At 54.5% G+C, this 15292-nt stretch overlaps 1 protein-coding gene across 1 annotated transcript in view; it reads right to left on the bottom strand.

Moving 5' to 3' along the window:
• Nucleotides 1-15292, bottom strand: part of LOC147097851 (calcium-activated potassium channel subunit alpha-1-like) — a 154474-nt gene that overhangs the window by 88582 nt on the left and 50600 nt on the right. Inside the window, exons 13-14 of the mRNA XM_085970789.1 lie at nucleotides 4949-5031; nucleotides 658-727 (exon numbers count right to left, since the gene is read on the bottom strand). Of these exons, the coding sequence (XP_085826915.1) occupies nucleotides 658-727; nucleotides 4949-5031 (153 nt within the window). The remainder of the gene's footprint in view (nucleotides 1-657; nucleotides 728-4948; nucleotides 5032-15292) is intronic.

The raw sequence follows: 15292 nt of genomic DNA, 5'->3' as shown, positions 1-15292 counted from the left end.
TGAGGGATGTGGGGAGAAGGTGGGTGGGTGGAGTTGAGGGATATAAAAAAAAGCAAAATTTGCCTTTTTTACAAATTCAGGATGCTCCAAAGCCAATGAAGCAGTTTTGGAGTGCAGTCACTGTTGTAATGTGGGAAACGCGGCAGCCAATTTGCGCACAGCAAGCTCCCACAAACAGCAATGTGATAAATGACCAGATAATCTGTTTAGGTGATGTTAGTTGAGGGATAAATATTGGCCAGGACACCGGGGAGAACTCCCCTGCTCATCTTTAAATAATGGCCATGGGACCTTTCACGTCCACCTGAGGGGGCAGACGGGGCCTCGGTTTAATGTCTCATCTGAAAGACGGCACCTCCGACAGTGCAGCACTCCCTCAGTACTGCACTGGGAGTGTCGGACTGGATTTTGAGCTCAAGTCCCTGGAGTGGGACTCGAACCCACGACCTTCTGACCCTGAGGCAAGTGTGCTACCCACTAAGAAGTTGAGTTGATCATCAAAAAGGGCAAGACTAGTTTGGGGTTACTGACTGGTTTGGGGGTTACTGCCGTTTGCCTTTTCCCAGAAATGATTCTGTTTGTACGGGATGTGGAACGATAGGTCAGGATTGAGGATGTAGACAGCAGTGCTCATCCCTCCAGCGATGACGGACTCACCTTGCTGTGGTATTGTAGTACCTGAGCGATCACTCTTATTTCAGGACAGTACTGCTTGACGGCAATTGCCCTACAATCAGACATTAAAGGAAAGTTTTGTAAATATTTAAATATGAAGGTTTGAGAGAGTTGTTGCACAAGAGTAATTCCACACTCCCGGGGGGGGGGACAGAGCTACAACACTGTGGGAAATAGCCCCACAGGGGACTGGAGGGATGGGCCTCGATGGGAGAGTTAGGGGACTAGAGGGATGGGCCTCGATGGGAGAGTTAGGGGACCAGGGGGATGGGCCTCGATGGGAGAGTTAGGGGACTAGAGTGATGGGCTTCGATGGGAGAGTTAGGGGACTAGAGGGATGGGCCTTGATGGGAGAGTTAGGGGACTGGAGGGATGGGCTTCGATGGGAGAGTTAGGGGACTAGAGGGATGGGCTTCGATGGGAGAGTTAGGGGACTGGAGGGATGGGCCTCGATGGGAGAGTTAGGGGACTGGAGGGATGGGCTTCGATGGGAGAGTTAGGGGACTGGAGGGATGGGCCTCGATGGGAGAGTTAGGGGACTAGAGGGATGGGCTTCGATGGGAGAGTTAGGGGACTAGAGGGATGGGCTTCGATGGGAGAGTTAGGGGACCAGGGGGATGGGCCTCGATGGGAGAGTTAGGGGACTGGAGGGATGGGCCTCGATGGGAGAGTTAGGGGACCAGGGGGATGGGCCTCGATGGGAGAGTTAGGGGACTAGAGGGATGGGCTTCGATGGGAGAGTTAGGGGACTAGAGGGATGGGCTTCGATGGGAGAGTTAGGGGACTAGAGGGATGGGCCTTGATGGGAGAGTTAGGGGGCTAGAGTGATGGGCTTCGATGGGAGAGTTAGGGGACTAGAGGGATGGGCCTTGATGGGAGAGTTAGGGGACCAGGGGGATGGGCCTCGATGGGAGAGTTAGGGGACTAGAGTGATGGGCTTCGATGGGAGAGTTAGGGGACTAGAGGGATGGGCTTCGATGGGAGAGTTAGGGGACTAGAGGGATGGGCCTTGATGGGAGAGTTAGGGGACTAGAGGGATGGGCCTCGATGGGAGAGTTAGGGGACTAGAGGGATGGGCTTCGATGGGAGAGTTAGGGGACTGGAGTGATGGGCCTTGATGGGAGAGTTAGGGGACTAGAGGGATGGGCCTTGATGGGAGAGTTAGGGGACTGGAGGGATGGGCTTCGATGGGAGAGTTAGGGGACTGGAGGGATGGGCCTCGATGGGAGAGTTAGGGGACTGGAGGGATGGGCCTCGATGGGAGAGTTAGGGGACCAGGGGGATGGGCCTCGATGGGAGAGTTAGGGGGCCAGGGGGATGGTCCTCGATGGGAGAGTTAGGGGACTAGAGGGATGGGCTTCGATGGGAGAGTTAGGGGACTAGAGGGATGGGCCTTGATGGGAGAGTTAGGGGACTAGAGGGATGGGCCTCGATGGGAGAGTTAGGGGACTAGAGGGATGGGCTTCGATGGGAGAGTTAGGGGACTAGAGGGATGGGCCTCGATGGGAGAGTTAGGGGACCAGGGGGATGGGCTTCGATGGGAGAGTTAGGGGACTAGAGGGATGGGCTTCGATGGGAGAGTTAGGGGACCAGGGGGATGGGCCTCGATGGGAGAGTTAGGGGACTAGAGGGATGGGCTTCGATGGGAGAGTTAGGGGACTAGAGGGATGGGCCTCGATGGGAGAGTTAGGGGACTAGAGGGATGGGCTTCAATGGGAGAGTTAGGGGACTAGAGGGATGGGCCTTGATGGGAGAGTTAGGGGACTAGAGGGATGGGCCTCGATGGGAGAGGTAGGGGACTAGAGGGATGGGCTTCGATGGGAGAGTTAGGGGACCAGGGGGATGGGCTTCGATGGGAGAGTTAGGGGACTAGAGGGATGGGCCTTGATGGGAGAGTTAGGAGACGAGAGTGATGGGCTTCGATGGGAGAGTTAAGGGACCAGGGGAATGGGCTTCGATGGGAGAGTTAGGGGACTAGAGGGATGGGAGAGTTAGGGGACTAGAGGGATGGGAGAGTTAGGAGATGAGAGGGATGGGCTTCGATGGGAGAGTTAGGGGACTAGAGGGATGGGAGAGTTAGGGGACTAGAGGGATGGGAGAGTTAGGAGATGAGAGGGATGGGCTTCGATGGGAGAGTTAGGGGACTAGAGGGATGGGAGAGTTCGGGGACTAGAGGGATGGGAGAGTTAGGGGACTAGAGGGATGGGAGAGTTAGGGGACGAGAGGGATGGGAGAGTTAGGGGACGAGAGGGATGGGCTTCGATGGGAGAGTTAAGGGACCAGGGGGATGGGCTTCGAGGGGAGAGTTAGGGGACTAGAGGTGCAGCTGTGATGGGCAACATGGCCTTTTGTCATACATGATTTTTTAAAGTGATTTTACACCAATTGATGACGAATTACTTTATTTGTGAGAAGTATTTTAGCTTAAGGTTAAACTTGATGATTATCTGCGTCTGGGGACTGAGTCTTGCAGGCGTTTACCTCACGGCTCCTTCACCTCTGCCATTTGATCGGATTCCGTTCAGGTTGTAGAAGACCGGTCTCCCACGAGACCTCGGCCGGATTCACACCCACCACACGCAGATGGTTAATCTGGTGAAAATCGGCCGGATAAACCCACGCCTAATCTGGCTCTGAGTTATCAAACTGTCTCAGCAAGGTTGCCTTGGGAACCAGAAATGTGACTTTGGTCCCGAAGGAGATGTTGCTGTGAGGGGGTAGTTGAGGCAGATAGAGACAAAAACTGTAAAAAAGAAAGACCTGCATTTCTATAGCGCCTTTCACCACCACTGGATGTCCCAAAGCGCTTTACAGCCAATGAAGTACTTTTGAAGTGCAGTCACTGTTGTAATGTAGGAAACGCGGCAGCCAATTTGAGCACAGCAAGCTCCCACAAACAGCAATGTGATAATGACCAGAGTATCTGTTTTAGTGATGTTGGTTGAGGGATAAATATTGGCCCCAGGACACCGGGGAGAACTCCCCTGCTCTTCTTCAATAGTGCCACGGGATCTTTTACATCCATCTGAGAGGGCAGGAGGGACCTCGGTTTAACATCTCATCCGAAAGACAGCAACTCCGACAGTGCAGCACTCCCTCAGTACTGCCCATCCGACAGTCGGAGGGGCAGTACTGAGGGAGTGCTGCACTGTCGGAGGGGCAGTACTGAGGGAGCACCGCACTGTCGGAGGGGCAGTACTGAGGGAGCGCCGCACTGTCGGAGGGTCAGTACTGAGGGATCGCTGCACTGTCGGAGGGGCAGCACTGAGGGATTGCTGCACTGTCGGAGGGGCAGTACTGAGGGAGCGCCGCACTGTCGGAGGGTCAGTACTGAGGGATCGCTGCACTGTCAGAGGGGCAGTACTGAGGGAGCGCCGCACTGTCGGAGGATCAGTACTGAGGGATCGCTGCACTGTCGGAGGGGCAGTACTGAGGGAGCGCCGCACTGTCGGAGGGGCAGTACTGAGGGATCGCTGCACTGTCGGAGGGGCAGTACTGAGGGAACGCCGCATTGTCGGAGGGGCAGTACTGAGGGAGCGCCGCACTGTCGGAGGGTCAGTACTGAGGGATCGCTGCACTGTCGGAGGATCAGTACTGAGGGATCGCTGCACTGTCGGAGGGGCAGCACTGAGGGATTGCTGCACTGTCGGAGGGGCAGTACTGAGGGAGCGCCGCACTGTCGGAGGGTCAGTACTGAGGGATCGCTGCACTGTCAGAGGGGCAGTACTGAGGGAGCGCCGCACTGTCGGAGGATCAGTACTGAGGGATCGCTGCACTGTCGGAGGGGCAGTACTGAGGGAGCGCCGCACTGTCGGAGGATCAGTACTGAGGGAGCGCTGCACTGTCGGAGGGGCAGTACTGAGGGAACGCCGCATTGTCGGAGGGGCAGTACTGAGGGAGAGCCGCACTGTCTGGGGCAGTACTGAGGGAGCGCTGCACTGTCTGGGGCAGTACTGAGGAAGCGCCTCACTGTCGGAGGTGCCGTCTTTCAGATGAGACATTAAACCCAGGCCCCGTCTGCTCTCTCAGGTGGATGTAAAAGTTCCCGCAGCCATTTTGGAGAAGAGCAGGGGAGTTCTCCCCCGGTGTCCTGGACAGTATTTATCCCACAACTAACTGTAACCAAATATCGATCCTATTGTGGAAAATGCTCTGTTCAGAATGACAGCTGAGGTGATCTGCACTGCAAGCGATGCCATTGGGTGATGTGCTTGTAGGTGTCAGGGTTCTATATAAATGCAGTTTGATCCATGGCTCGACGCCAGCTTCCTACCTCATGATGTTTGTCGAATCCTCCGCTTCAGGATTGATGCAATTTTTGTCTGCCAAAATCAAACAGGCGTCGGCCTTGTCCAGCTACAGTGAGAATGAGAAGAGCTTTACTCATATTTAATGACAAATATATATTTAAGGACCGTTTTGTTTCCTGTACATTGCCCAGATATCGTCCTCATTCTACCCATTTGCTCATGGTGCTGTGCCTTTAAGAACTATCCCTTTAACAAGTCATTGGAAACCCAAAATAAATGATCGCCTTGGTCGGATTTATCTAACGGACCAATCGGGCAGTGGAGGGTGGCGGGGGGGCGGAAGAGGGGGAGAGGCGGGCGGTGTGGGGCCTGAGCTATGCTGGGGATGGGGTGGGGATGGGGTGGCGGGGGTCAGGGGGACGGGGGAGGGGGCGGGGCGGGCGGTGTGGGGCCTGGGCTATGCTGGGGATGGGGTGGGGATGGGGTGGCGGGGGGCAGGGGGACGGGGGAGGGGCGTGGCGGGCAGTGTGGGGCCTGGGTTATGCTGGGGATGGGGTGGGGATGGGGTGGCGGGGGGCAGGGGGACAGGGGAGGGGCGGGGTGGGCGGTGTGGGGCCTGAGCTATGCTGGGGATGGGGTGGGGATGGGGTGGCGGGGGTCAGGGGGACGGGGGAGGGGGCGGGGCGGGCGGTGTGGGGCCTGGGCTATGCTGGGGATGGGGTGGGGATGGGGTGGCGGGGGGCAGGGGGACGGGGGAGGGGCGTGGCGGGCAGTGTGGGGCCTGGGTTATGCTGGGGATGGGGTGGCAGGGGGACGGGGGAGGGGCGGGGCGGGCGGTGTGGGGCCTGAGCTATGCTGGGGATGGGGTGGGGATGGGGTGGCGGGGGGTAGGGGGACGGGGGAGGGGCGGGGCGGGCGGTGTGGGGCCTGAGCTATGCTGGGGATGGGGTGGGGATGGGGTGGCAGGGGTCAGGGGGACGGGGGAGGGGCGGGGCGGGCGGTGTGGGGCCTGGGCTATGCTGGGGATGGGGTGGCGGGGGGTAGGGGGACGGGGGGAGGGGCGGGGCAGGCGGTGTGGGGCCTGGGTGATGCACTATCAACAACACCAAAGACTACGAGTTGAACTTATATGAAGTAGGTTTTTATTGATTAAGAACTGGAGCATGCCTCTGCTAGTGGATCCATCCTAAGAGCTCCCGGGGGAAGGGTGGTGAGTCACCTTTATACCCGGGCTTAGGGGTGGAGCCGGGGCGGAGACATGCCCGGAACTGTACAGAGTTAACAGTGGTTTACCACATTCACCCCTCGTTTAAAAAAGAGTCCGGCGGGGTGAAGTGTTTCAAAAGTTCGTATACGAAACTCTCTCCGGGGGTCTTGTCTGCCGTAATGATCTTCGTGGTGCCGGTTGCGGCGGTTCTTTGCCTGCGGCCGCTTCTCACGTGGGACGGAGCACTGGCGTGTCGTCCTCTCGGGGTAGGGATGGCACCGGCCTGTCGTCAGTTCGTGGTAGACACCCCGGTGGTGCGTCGTGGGTAGTGGTGGTGGGTGGAGGTAGTGGATGGTGATCGATGGTGTTTCGGGTGGTACCTGAGGGTGCGAGGTCTCGAATTGAGACTGTGTCCTCCCGCCCGTCAGGATACGCCACGTAGGCGTACTGTGGGTTGGCGTGGAGGAGGTGAACCTTTTCGACCAGGGGGTCCGTCTTATGGCTCCTCACGTGTTTCCTGAGCAGGACGGGTCCCGGAGACGTCAGCCATGGCGGTAGTGATGTCCCCGAGGTGGATTTCCTGGGGAAGGCGAACATCTTCTCGTGAGGGGTGGCGTTTGTGGCAGTACAGAGCAGTGATCGTATGGAGTGGAGCGCATCGGGGAGGACATCTTGCCAGCGGGAGATTGGGAGGCCCTTGGATTTTAGGGCAAGCATGACGGTCTTCCACACCGTTGCATTCTCCCTCTCTACCTGTCCATTACCCTGGGGGTTGTAGCTGGTAGTCCTGCTCGTGGCTATGCCCTTCTCGAGCAGGTACTGGCGCAGCTCGTCGCTCATGAGCGACGAGCCCCTGTCGCTGTGGATGTAATTGGGGAAGCCAAATATGGCGAACAGGTCGTTGAGGCACCTGATGACTGTGGCACTGGTCATGTCCGGGCAGGGGATGGCGAAGGGGAAACGGGAGTACTCGTCAATAATATTGAGGAAGTACGTGTTGCGGTCAGAGGAGGGAAGGGGCCCCTTGAAATCGGCGCTGAGACGTTCGAAGGGGCGGGTGGCTTTAATCAGGTGTGCCCTGTCTGGCCTATAAAAATGCGGTTTGCATTCGGCGCAGACCTGGCAGTTCCTGGTCATGGTCCTGACCTCCTCGATGGAGTAAGGCAGGTTGCGAGCTTTAATAAAATGGAAGAACCTGGTGACCCCCGGGTGGCAGAGATCATTGTGGAGGGTCCGTAGCCTATCGACTTGTGCGTTGGCACATGTCCCACGGGATAGGGCGTCTGGGGGCTCATTAAGTTTCCCGGGCCGGTATAAGATATCGTAGTTGTAGGTGGATAACTCGATCCTCCACCGCAATATCTTATCATTTTTGATTTTCCCCCTTTGTCTGTTGTTAAACATAAATGCTACTGACCGTTGGTCAGTGAGCAGGGTGAAACGTTTACCGGCCAGGTAATGCCTCCAGTGCCGTACAGCCTCCACTATCGCCTGGGCCTCCTTCTCGACTGAGGAGTGTCGAATTTCGGGGCCCTGAAGGGTCCGTGAAAAGGCCACGGGTCTCCCCGCCTGGTTAAGGGTTGCGGCTAGGGCGAAGTCGGATGCATCGCTCTCCACTTGGAAAGGGATGGACTCATCCACTGCGTGCATTGTGGCCTTCGCAATGTCCTCTTTTATGAGGGTGAAGGCCGCACAGGCCACTGCCGTCAGGGGGAAGGAGGTTGACTTGATGAGGGGCCGGGCTTTGTCCGCATAGTTGGGCATCCACTGGGCGTAGTAAGAGAAGAACCCTAGGCATCTCTTCAGGGCTTTTAGGCAGTGGGGGAGGGGTAGTTCCAGGAGGGGGCGCATTCGGTTGGGGTCAGGGCCGATGACTCCGTTTTCCACCACGCAGCCAAGAATAGCGAGGCGCATGGTGCGGAACATACATTTTTCTCTGTTGTATGTCAGATTCAGCCGTTGGGCCGTACGGAGGAATTTTTCTAGGTTGGCGTCGTGGTCATGCCGGTCATGGCCGCAGATGGTGACGTTGTCTAGATAGGGGAAGGTGGCCTGCAGCACGTTCTGGTCAACCATCCGGTCCATCTCCCTTTGGAAGACCGAGACCCCGTTGGTGACGCCGAAGGGGACTCGGAGGAAGTGGTAGAGGCGACCGTCGGCCTCGAAGGCCGTGTACTGGTGGTCCTCAGGCCTGATGGGGAGCTGGTGGTATGCCGACTTCAGATCAATCGTCGAGAATACCCGGTATTGTGCTATCTGGTTGACCATGTCAGATATGCGGGGGAGTGGGTATGCGTCTAATTGCGTGTATCGATTGATCGTCTGGCTGTAATCAATAACCAGGCGCTGTTTTTCGCCGGTCTTCACTACCACCACTTGGGCTCGCCATGGGCTGGTGCTGCCCTCGATAATCCCTTCCCTCAGGAGTCTTTCTACTTCTGATTTAATAAAGCTCCTATCCCCGGCACTGTACCGCCTGCTTTTAGTAGCAATTGGCTTGCAGTCTTTGGCGAGGTTAGTGAACAACGGGGGGGGGGTTTGACCTTCAGGGTGGACAGGCTGCATACTTTGCGTGGCGCCGTGTTTAAATTCTGCCGGCTGCAGACTGTAAGTGGGGGCAGGGGCCCGCCATATGCCATCGTGACGCTCTCCAGATGGCACTGGAAGTCTAATCCTAGCAGTACGGGAGCGCAGAGCTGTGGCAGGACGAGGAATTTAAAATCTCTGTACTCCACGCCGTTCACTGTCAGAGTCGCTACACAGTAGCCGTCGACGTCCGTCGTATGGGACTTTGAGGCCATAAAGACCTGGTGGCGTGTGGGCATAACCGATAGGGAGTAGCATCGCACCGTGTCGGGGTGGATGAAGCTCTCCTTGCTTCCGCAGTCGAAAAGGCAATTTGTGGCATGGCCATTTACCTTTACGTTCATCATGGACCTGGCTAGTTGATGGGGCCTAGATTGGTCCAGGGTGATGGAGGCCATCATCGAGGTCGGTGGGTCGCTGTAGTATTCGCCCGCGCCGGGGGCCTGGTCTCGAAATGGTGTCCAAGATGGCGGCTCCCCCGCGGCTGGTGGTGCCCAAAATGGCGGCCCGCACGGCTCACACGTGGTTGGTGGGGTCCAAAATGGTGGCCTGCACGGTTCACACGCGGCGCTGCTGCAATTGGGGGTCGATTTCGCCCTGCACACTCTCGCGTAGTGGCCTTTCTTGCCGCATTTGGAGCAGGTCGCGTCCTTTGCTGGGCATTGCTGTCTGGGGTGCTTGGCCTGGCCGCAGAAGTAGCATTTCTGGCCTCTGGTCATTGCAGCTGTAGTTGGGCTGCTGGCGGCTTGTGGCCTTACCGGGTCCCAAGATGGCTGCTCCCATGACATCCATGTGGCCATCCGGTCAGGGGGGTAGGCGTCCATGTTCTGGAGGGCCACATCTAACGAGTTAGCGAGGGCCACCGTCTTCTGCAGGTCGAGCCCCCTCTGTTCCAGCAGCCTCTGCCGAGTATAGTTGGACCTGATGCCGGCTACGTAGGTGACTCGGATCAGGTCTTCCGTGCATTCCTTGGCCGTCACCGCTTTGCAATTACAGGCCCGGCCGAGGACTCTCAGTGCCAGTAAATATTCGGCGCCCGATTCCCCGGGGCGCTGTTTTCGGGTAGCCAGGAGGTGTCTGGCGTAGACCTCGTTAACAGGCCTCACGTATTGTTCCTTTAGCGTCGCGATGGCGGCCGCGTAAGTTGTGGTGTCTCGGATGATCGAGTAGACTCGGTGGCTCACCCGTGAGTTCAAGACAAGCCGTTTCGCGTCATCTGTAGTGACGGTAGTGCTGGAGGCCTCCAGGAAGGCTTCGAAACAGCTCAGCCAGTGTTCAAAGTTATTGGCTGCATCTGCTGCTTGAGGATCCAGGTCTAAACGTTCTGGCTTCAAGATTTGCTCCATGTCGAAAATTTAGTCAATAAAATTGATGCACTATCAACAACACCAAAGACTACGAGTTGAACTTATACGAAGTAGGCTTTTATTGACTAAGAACTGGAGCATGCCTCTGCTAGTGGATCCATCCTAAGAGCTCCCGGGGGAAGGGTGGTGAGTCACCTTTGTAAAGTCTGTGGGTTGTATAGCGAAGTAATACACAGACTACAAGAGTAACTTAAACAGGACTTTACTATTCGAAGGTCAGGGCGAATCTGCCCAATAAATCCTGACACAGCACTTATATACTGGTGTGGTCACCGTCGGTATTACAGTATACAGCAGCCAAGATAAAGTAGTGCCAGACCTAAAATAGTTCTCTTAAAGGTGAACGGTTACATACGATAGTTCTCTTAAAGGTAGAACAGTTACATACACTACAATCCTCCCTTTTTAGCTTACAACATACTTATTCCCCATTAACCATATCATTAGAACATATATACAAATTATGTAAAACAGTTCACAGATTCAGTCTCTCTGGAGGTCTCCTGACTCTGTCCGGATAACGCCTCGTGGTGTAGTAGTTTTCGGCGGGGTAGTAGGTTCTTCCGGCAAGGCCGATTCAGCTTGAAGGACAGTGTCAGGATCATCTGATTCCAGTATTACCAGATCGGAGGTAGGTGTTCTGGGTTCTCTGTTTCTACATTAGCCGTGTAAGGTTGTGGAGTAGGTTGGCTCTTTGTGGATGACCCTATGATCTGGTCAACATGGCGCCTTATTATGCTGTCACCAATGTCCACGGTATACAGCAGCGGCCCTAGCCTTTTTACAATAGTTCCAGGCTGCCATTTCTCGGTATGGTAGTCCCGGGCCAAAACTTGTTGACCTGTCTGAAAAGATCTAGTTGGCCTTTCATTCATGCCCTGGAATTGCCGGTTCTCTACGTCCCTTCTGACGTTTGGCTTAATCAAATCCAGCCGGCATCTTAGTCTTCTATTGAAAAACATCATGGCGGGAGTTTGATTTGTGACCGCATATGTTGCATTCTTGTACGCCAACAAGAAGTTATCTACGTTATGTTGTAAGTTGATGTTCTCATTACCCATGGCCTTTATGGCCTTCTTGAAGGTCTGGACAAACCTTTCAGTTAAGCCATTGGTGGCGGGATGGTATGGGGCTGACGTGTAGTGCTTGACCCCATTGCTTTTTAAGAACTTCCTGAATTCTTCGGACACAAATTGTGGTCCATTATCAGAACAGACCTGTTCCGGCAGCCCATTCCTGGCAAACATGGTCCTTAATACTGTGATGGTTTTTTCCGTGGTGGTGGAGGACATCTTTATTACCTCCGGCCACTTGGAGTGTGCATCCACCGCTATTAGAAACATTGAGTCCATAAATGGACCAGCAAAGTCGATGTGTACCCTTTGCCAAGGAGATGAGGGCCACTCCCATGGATGCAGAGGAGCTTGTGGTGGTGCGTTTTGGACCTTCTGGCATCCTAGACAACTCTTGGTTATTTCCTCGATGTCTCCATCAATACCTGGCCACCACACAAACGCTCTTGCTAGGTTCTTCATTTTCACTCCACCCAGATGCCCCTCGTGAAGTTCCTTTAGCACCTTATGCTGAAGTTTGGGTGGAATCACCACTCTCGATCCACACATCAAGGTTCCTCGGCACACTGGCAGCTGTTCTTTCCGTTGCGAAAATGCTAGCAGTGTTGGTTCGCCATGTGCTGGCCATCCCTCCACTGTTAGATCGTAGACCCGTGAGAGAGTCGGGTCATTTCTTGTTTCATTCTCGATCATCGAATTGGTTACTGGTAGACATTCTACTATGGATGAGTGGAACATTTCTACCGGGTCCATTGTAGCCGCCTCTTCTACTACCGGCAACGGTAGGCGCGATAACCCATCAGCATTTCCATGCTGTTTGGAGCTTTTGTATTCAATGTCATATTGGTGTGCCCCAAGTAACACGGACCACCTCTGTAACCTTTGCGCTGTCATAGTGGAAACGGCCTTGTTAGGGTTGAATATGGACACCAACGGCTGGTGGTCTGTCAGTAATGTGAACTTCTTGCCCTGCAGGTAATGATTGAATTTCTTTACTCCCCACACAAGGCTGAGGGCCTCCCTGTCTATCTGAGCGTAGTTTCGCTCCACGGAGGTCAACGATCGGGACGCAAATGCGACTGGCCTTTCCGAGCCATTTGGTAACTTGTGTGAAAGTACTGCTCCAATTCCATAAGGGGAAGCATCACAAGCTAGACGAAGAGGTAACGTTGGGTTGAAATGAGCCAACACTTCCTCAGAGGTAATCAACGCCTTGCTTCTGCGAAAGGCCTTTTTACAGTCCTCGCTCCACTTCCATGGCACTTCTTTCCGTAACAGAGCATTCAGCGGATGTAGCACCGTGGATAAATTTGACAGAAACTTGTGATAATAATTAATCAACCCCAGATACGATCTCAACTGTGAAACGTTTTCCGGAGCGGGGGCCTTCACGACAGCTTCTATCTTGTCAGGCGACTTGTGCAGCCCCTCTTGGTCAATGACATGACTGCAGTACGAGATCCGTTTCTGGAAGAACTCACATTTCTGGCGATTAACTCGAAGGCCATATTCCTTCAACCTGGTGAGCACCAGTTTCAAATTTGTGAGGTGTTCCTCCTCGTCTTCTCCCGTAATCAGGATATCGTCCAAGTAACACTGCGTGCTTGGAACACCTTGTAAGACCTGCTCCATTGCCCTCTGCCAAATTGCTGGAGCCGAAGCTACTCCAAAAACCAGTCTATTATAACGATACAAGCCTCTGTGCGTGTTGATTGTGAGATACTGGCGCGACTCTTCCTCGACTTCCATTTGTAAGTATGCCGGTGCCAGGTCTATCTTGGTGAAGTGTTGCCCGCCAGACAATGAAGCAAAGATATCCTCAATCCGCGGAAGCGGGTATTGTACCGTGTGAAGCATCGGATTAACTGTGATCTTGAAATCTCCGCAGATGCGGACCTTCCCCAGTCCCCCTGGCTTGTTACTTGATGAAGACTTCATGACGGGAACAATGGGCGTGGCCCACTCACTCCAGTCCACCTTAGACAGTACCGCTGAACGTTCAAGCTCTTCCAGTTCTGCCTCCACAGCAGGTCGTATCGCGTAAGGTACCGATCTGGCTTTGAAAAATTTTGGGCTTGCATGTTCTGCAATCTTGATTTTTGCTTTAATTCCTCTCAGTGTTCCCAGTCCTTGCTGGAATACCTCTTTAGCTTCGTCCAATATTCTGGACAACCGTTCAGGTTTGACCTCTTCCTTCCCGGAATCTACCATCATTGTGTTCAGTGAATGCCAGTCTATCTTTATTTTCCTGATCCATTCCCGTCCCAGAAGTGGTGGACCTCCCTCGGGCAGCACATACAAGTCCATCCTTTGGTGATCTTTGTCTTTGTATCTCACCTTGACTTCTATCTTTCCGATGGGGTATACTTTGTGCCCCGTGTATGCCTGCAATACTATCTCCGTATCCCGTAGGGGAATATGTTTGAATAACTTTTTGTAATCATGCTTATTCATGACCATCAACGCCGACCCGGTGTCCATTTCCATCTTCACTTGGACTTTTGCAATCTGTAGTGTGATCCAGATAGTTTGTCGGTCAGCTTCTTTACTCACATTATGAATCCTCAGACTACCCAGTGCCTTGCTGTTGGAGTCTGAGTCCGAATTCTGTTCATCTGGACTCTTCCCAGTCACCTCATGTACCTTTCTGTACTTCTTCTGCGGTGACTTATTATTGTTGTTCTTCTTTCCTGACCGGCATACCTTAGCTATGTGGCCAAGCTTGCCACATTCCCTACAGTCCTGGTTTTTAACCCAGCATTGGTTCTGGTCGTGTGTTGTCTTCCCACAACGAGAACATTTCGTTGTACCCGAAGTCATTTGATCCACACTGAGTACCGCTGTCTTCCGCTGCATTTCCGCCGTGCCTCTCGCTGCGGCTTCATGCGATGCTGCAATAAGGACAGCCTTATCAAGTGTAAGATCATTCTCTTCGAGTAGTCGTTTTTGCGTTCCTTCCTTTGACAATCCACACACGAACTTGTCTCGCAATGCCCCTGTCAGATTTCCTCTAAACTGGCAGTATTTCGCTAGTCTATGCAGCTCGACCAAGTACTCCGCGTTGCTTTCCTCTTTTCGTTGCGTTCTCCCGTAAAATTTAGATCGTTCCGCTAACATCAGCGGTGCGGGGTTAAAATGATCCTTCAGGACAGCAACAATATTATCGAAAGACTGATCCGCCGGTTTAGCTGGTGATAGGAGATGCTTCAATAACCCGTATGTCCTCGCACCCATTGAGTTTAATAAGGTTAGAGCTTTTTCATAATTTGCTATCTTATTAGCCGTACAATATATCTCGATGCGTTCTACATACGTGGGCCAGTCTTCCACCTCGGCATTGAACCCGTTGCTGTTACTATGCTTAGGCATCTTCACACTCTTCCTGAGAAACAACAACAATATTCTTTAACTTTTTTTTTTCCAGATGGCGGTTTCCCGCGCTTATCTTCTTTCCCCGCCCACTTTAAAAATGGCGGTTCCCGCTTCTGTCTTCTTCCCCGCCTACTGGCGGCTTCCCGCGTTTCTTCCCCTGGCAGGAGGGGTAAGCTTCCCTCGGGCGACGGCCGCTGGCTTTCGGGTTTGCAGCCTGCGCGTCGGCTTCAGCGCGTTCCCTTCTCTCGGCAGGGCAGCCGGTGCTGGGTACAACCCGTTGGCGGCGAACAGTTTCAGCCGCTGGGCTGGATCTCGCTCAGTCTTCCTCGGGCTCTGTCTCTCCCGCTCGCGCGGCTCTCGCTCGCTCTCTCTCGGGCTCTGTCTCTCCCGTTCGCGCGGCTCTTGCTCGGGCTCTGTCTCTCCCGCTCGCGCGGCTCTCAATCGCGCCTCCCAGCCCTCTCGCAGTCCGGTGCTTCCCTCCCCGGCTGCGGCTGAGTTCTCCACGATTTATTTATTTTATCTCTTCCCGCGCCTTACGATCCCGGTCGCAGCGCTTCGTGGCCTCGGTCACTGTCCGACCTTTTTCACCCAATCGCTCCTCCCAGCTTCTCACAGTCCGGTGCTTTCCTCCCCGGCTGTGGCTGAATTCTCCGTGGCTTATTTATGTTTATATCTTCCCGCGCCTTACGATCCCGGTCGCAGCGCCTCATGGTCGCGGTATTTGTCCGGCCTTTTTCGCCGTCGCGGTCTAGTCGTCTCACG

Source organism: Somniosus microcephalus, chromosome 30 (assembly GCF_052327205.1).
Source record: "Somniosus microcephalus isolate GS21.2 chromosome 30, FLI_Smic_1.0, whole genome shotgun sequence".
NCBI lineage: Eukaryota > Metazoa > Chordata > Chondrichthyes > Squaliformes > Somniosidae > Somniosus > Somniosus microcephalus.
Note: the sequence above shows the minus strand (reverse complement) of the source record. Positions and strands in the feature narration are given on the sequence as shown.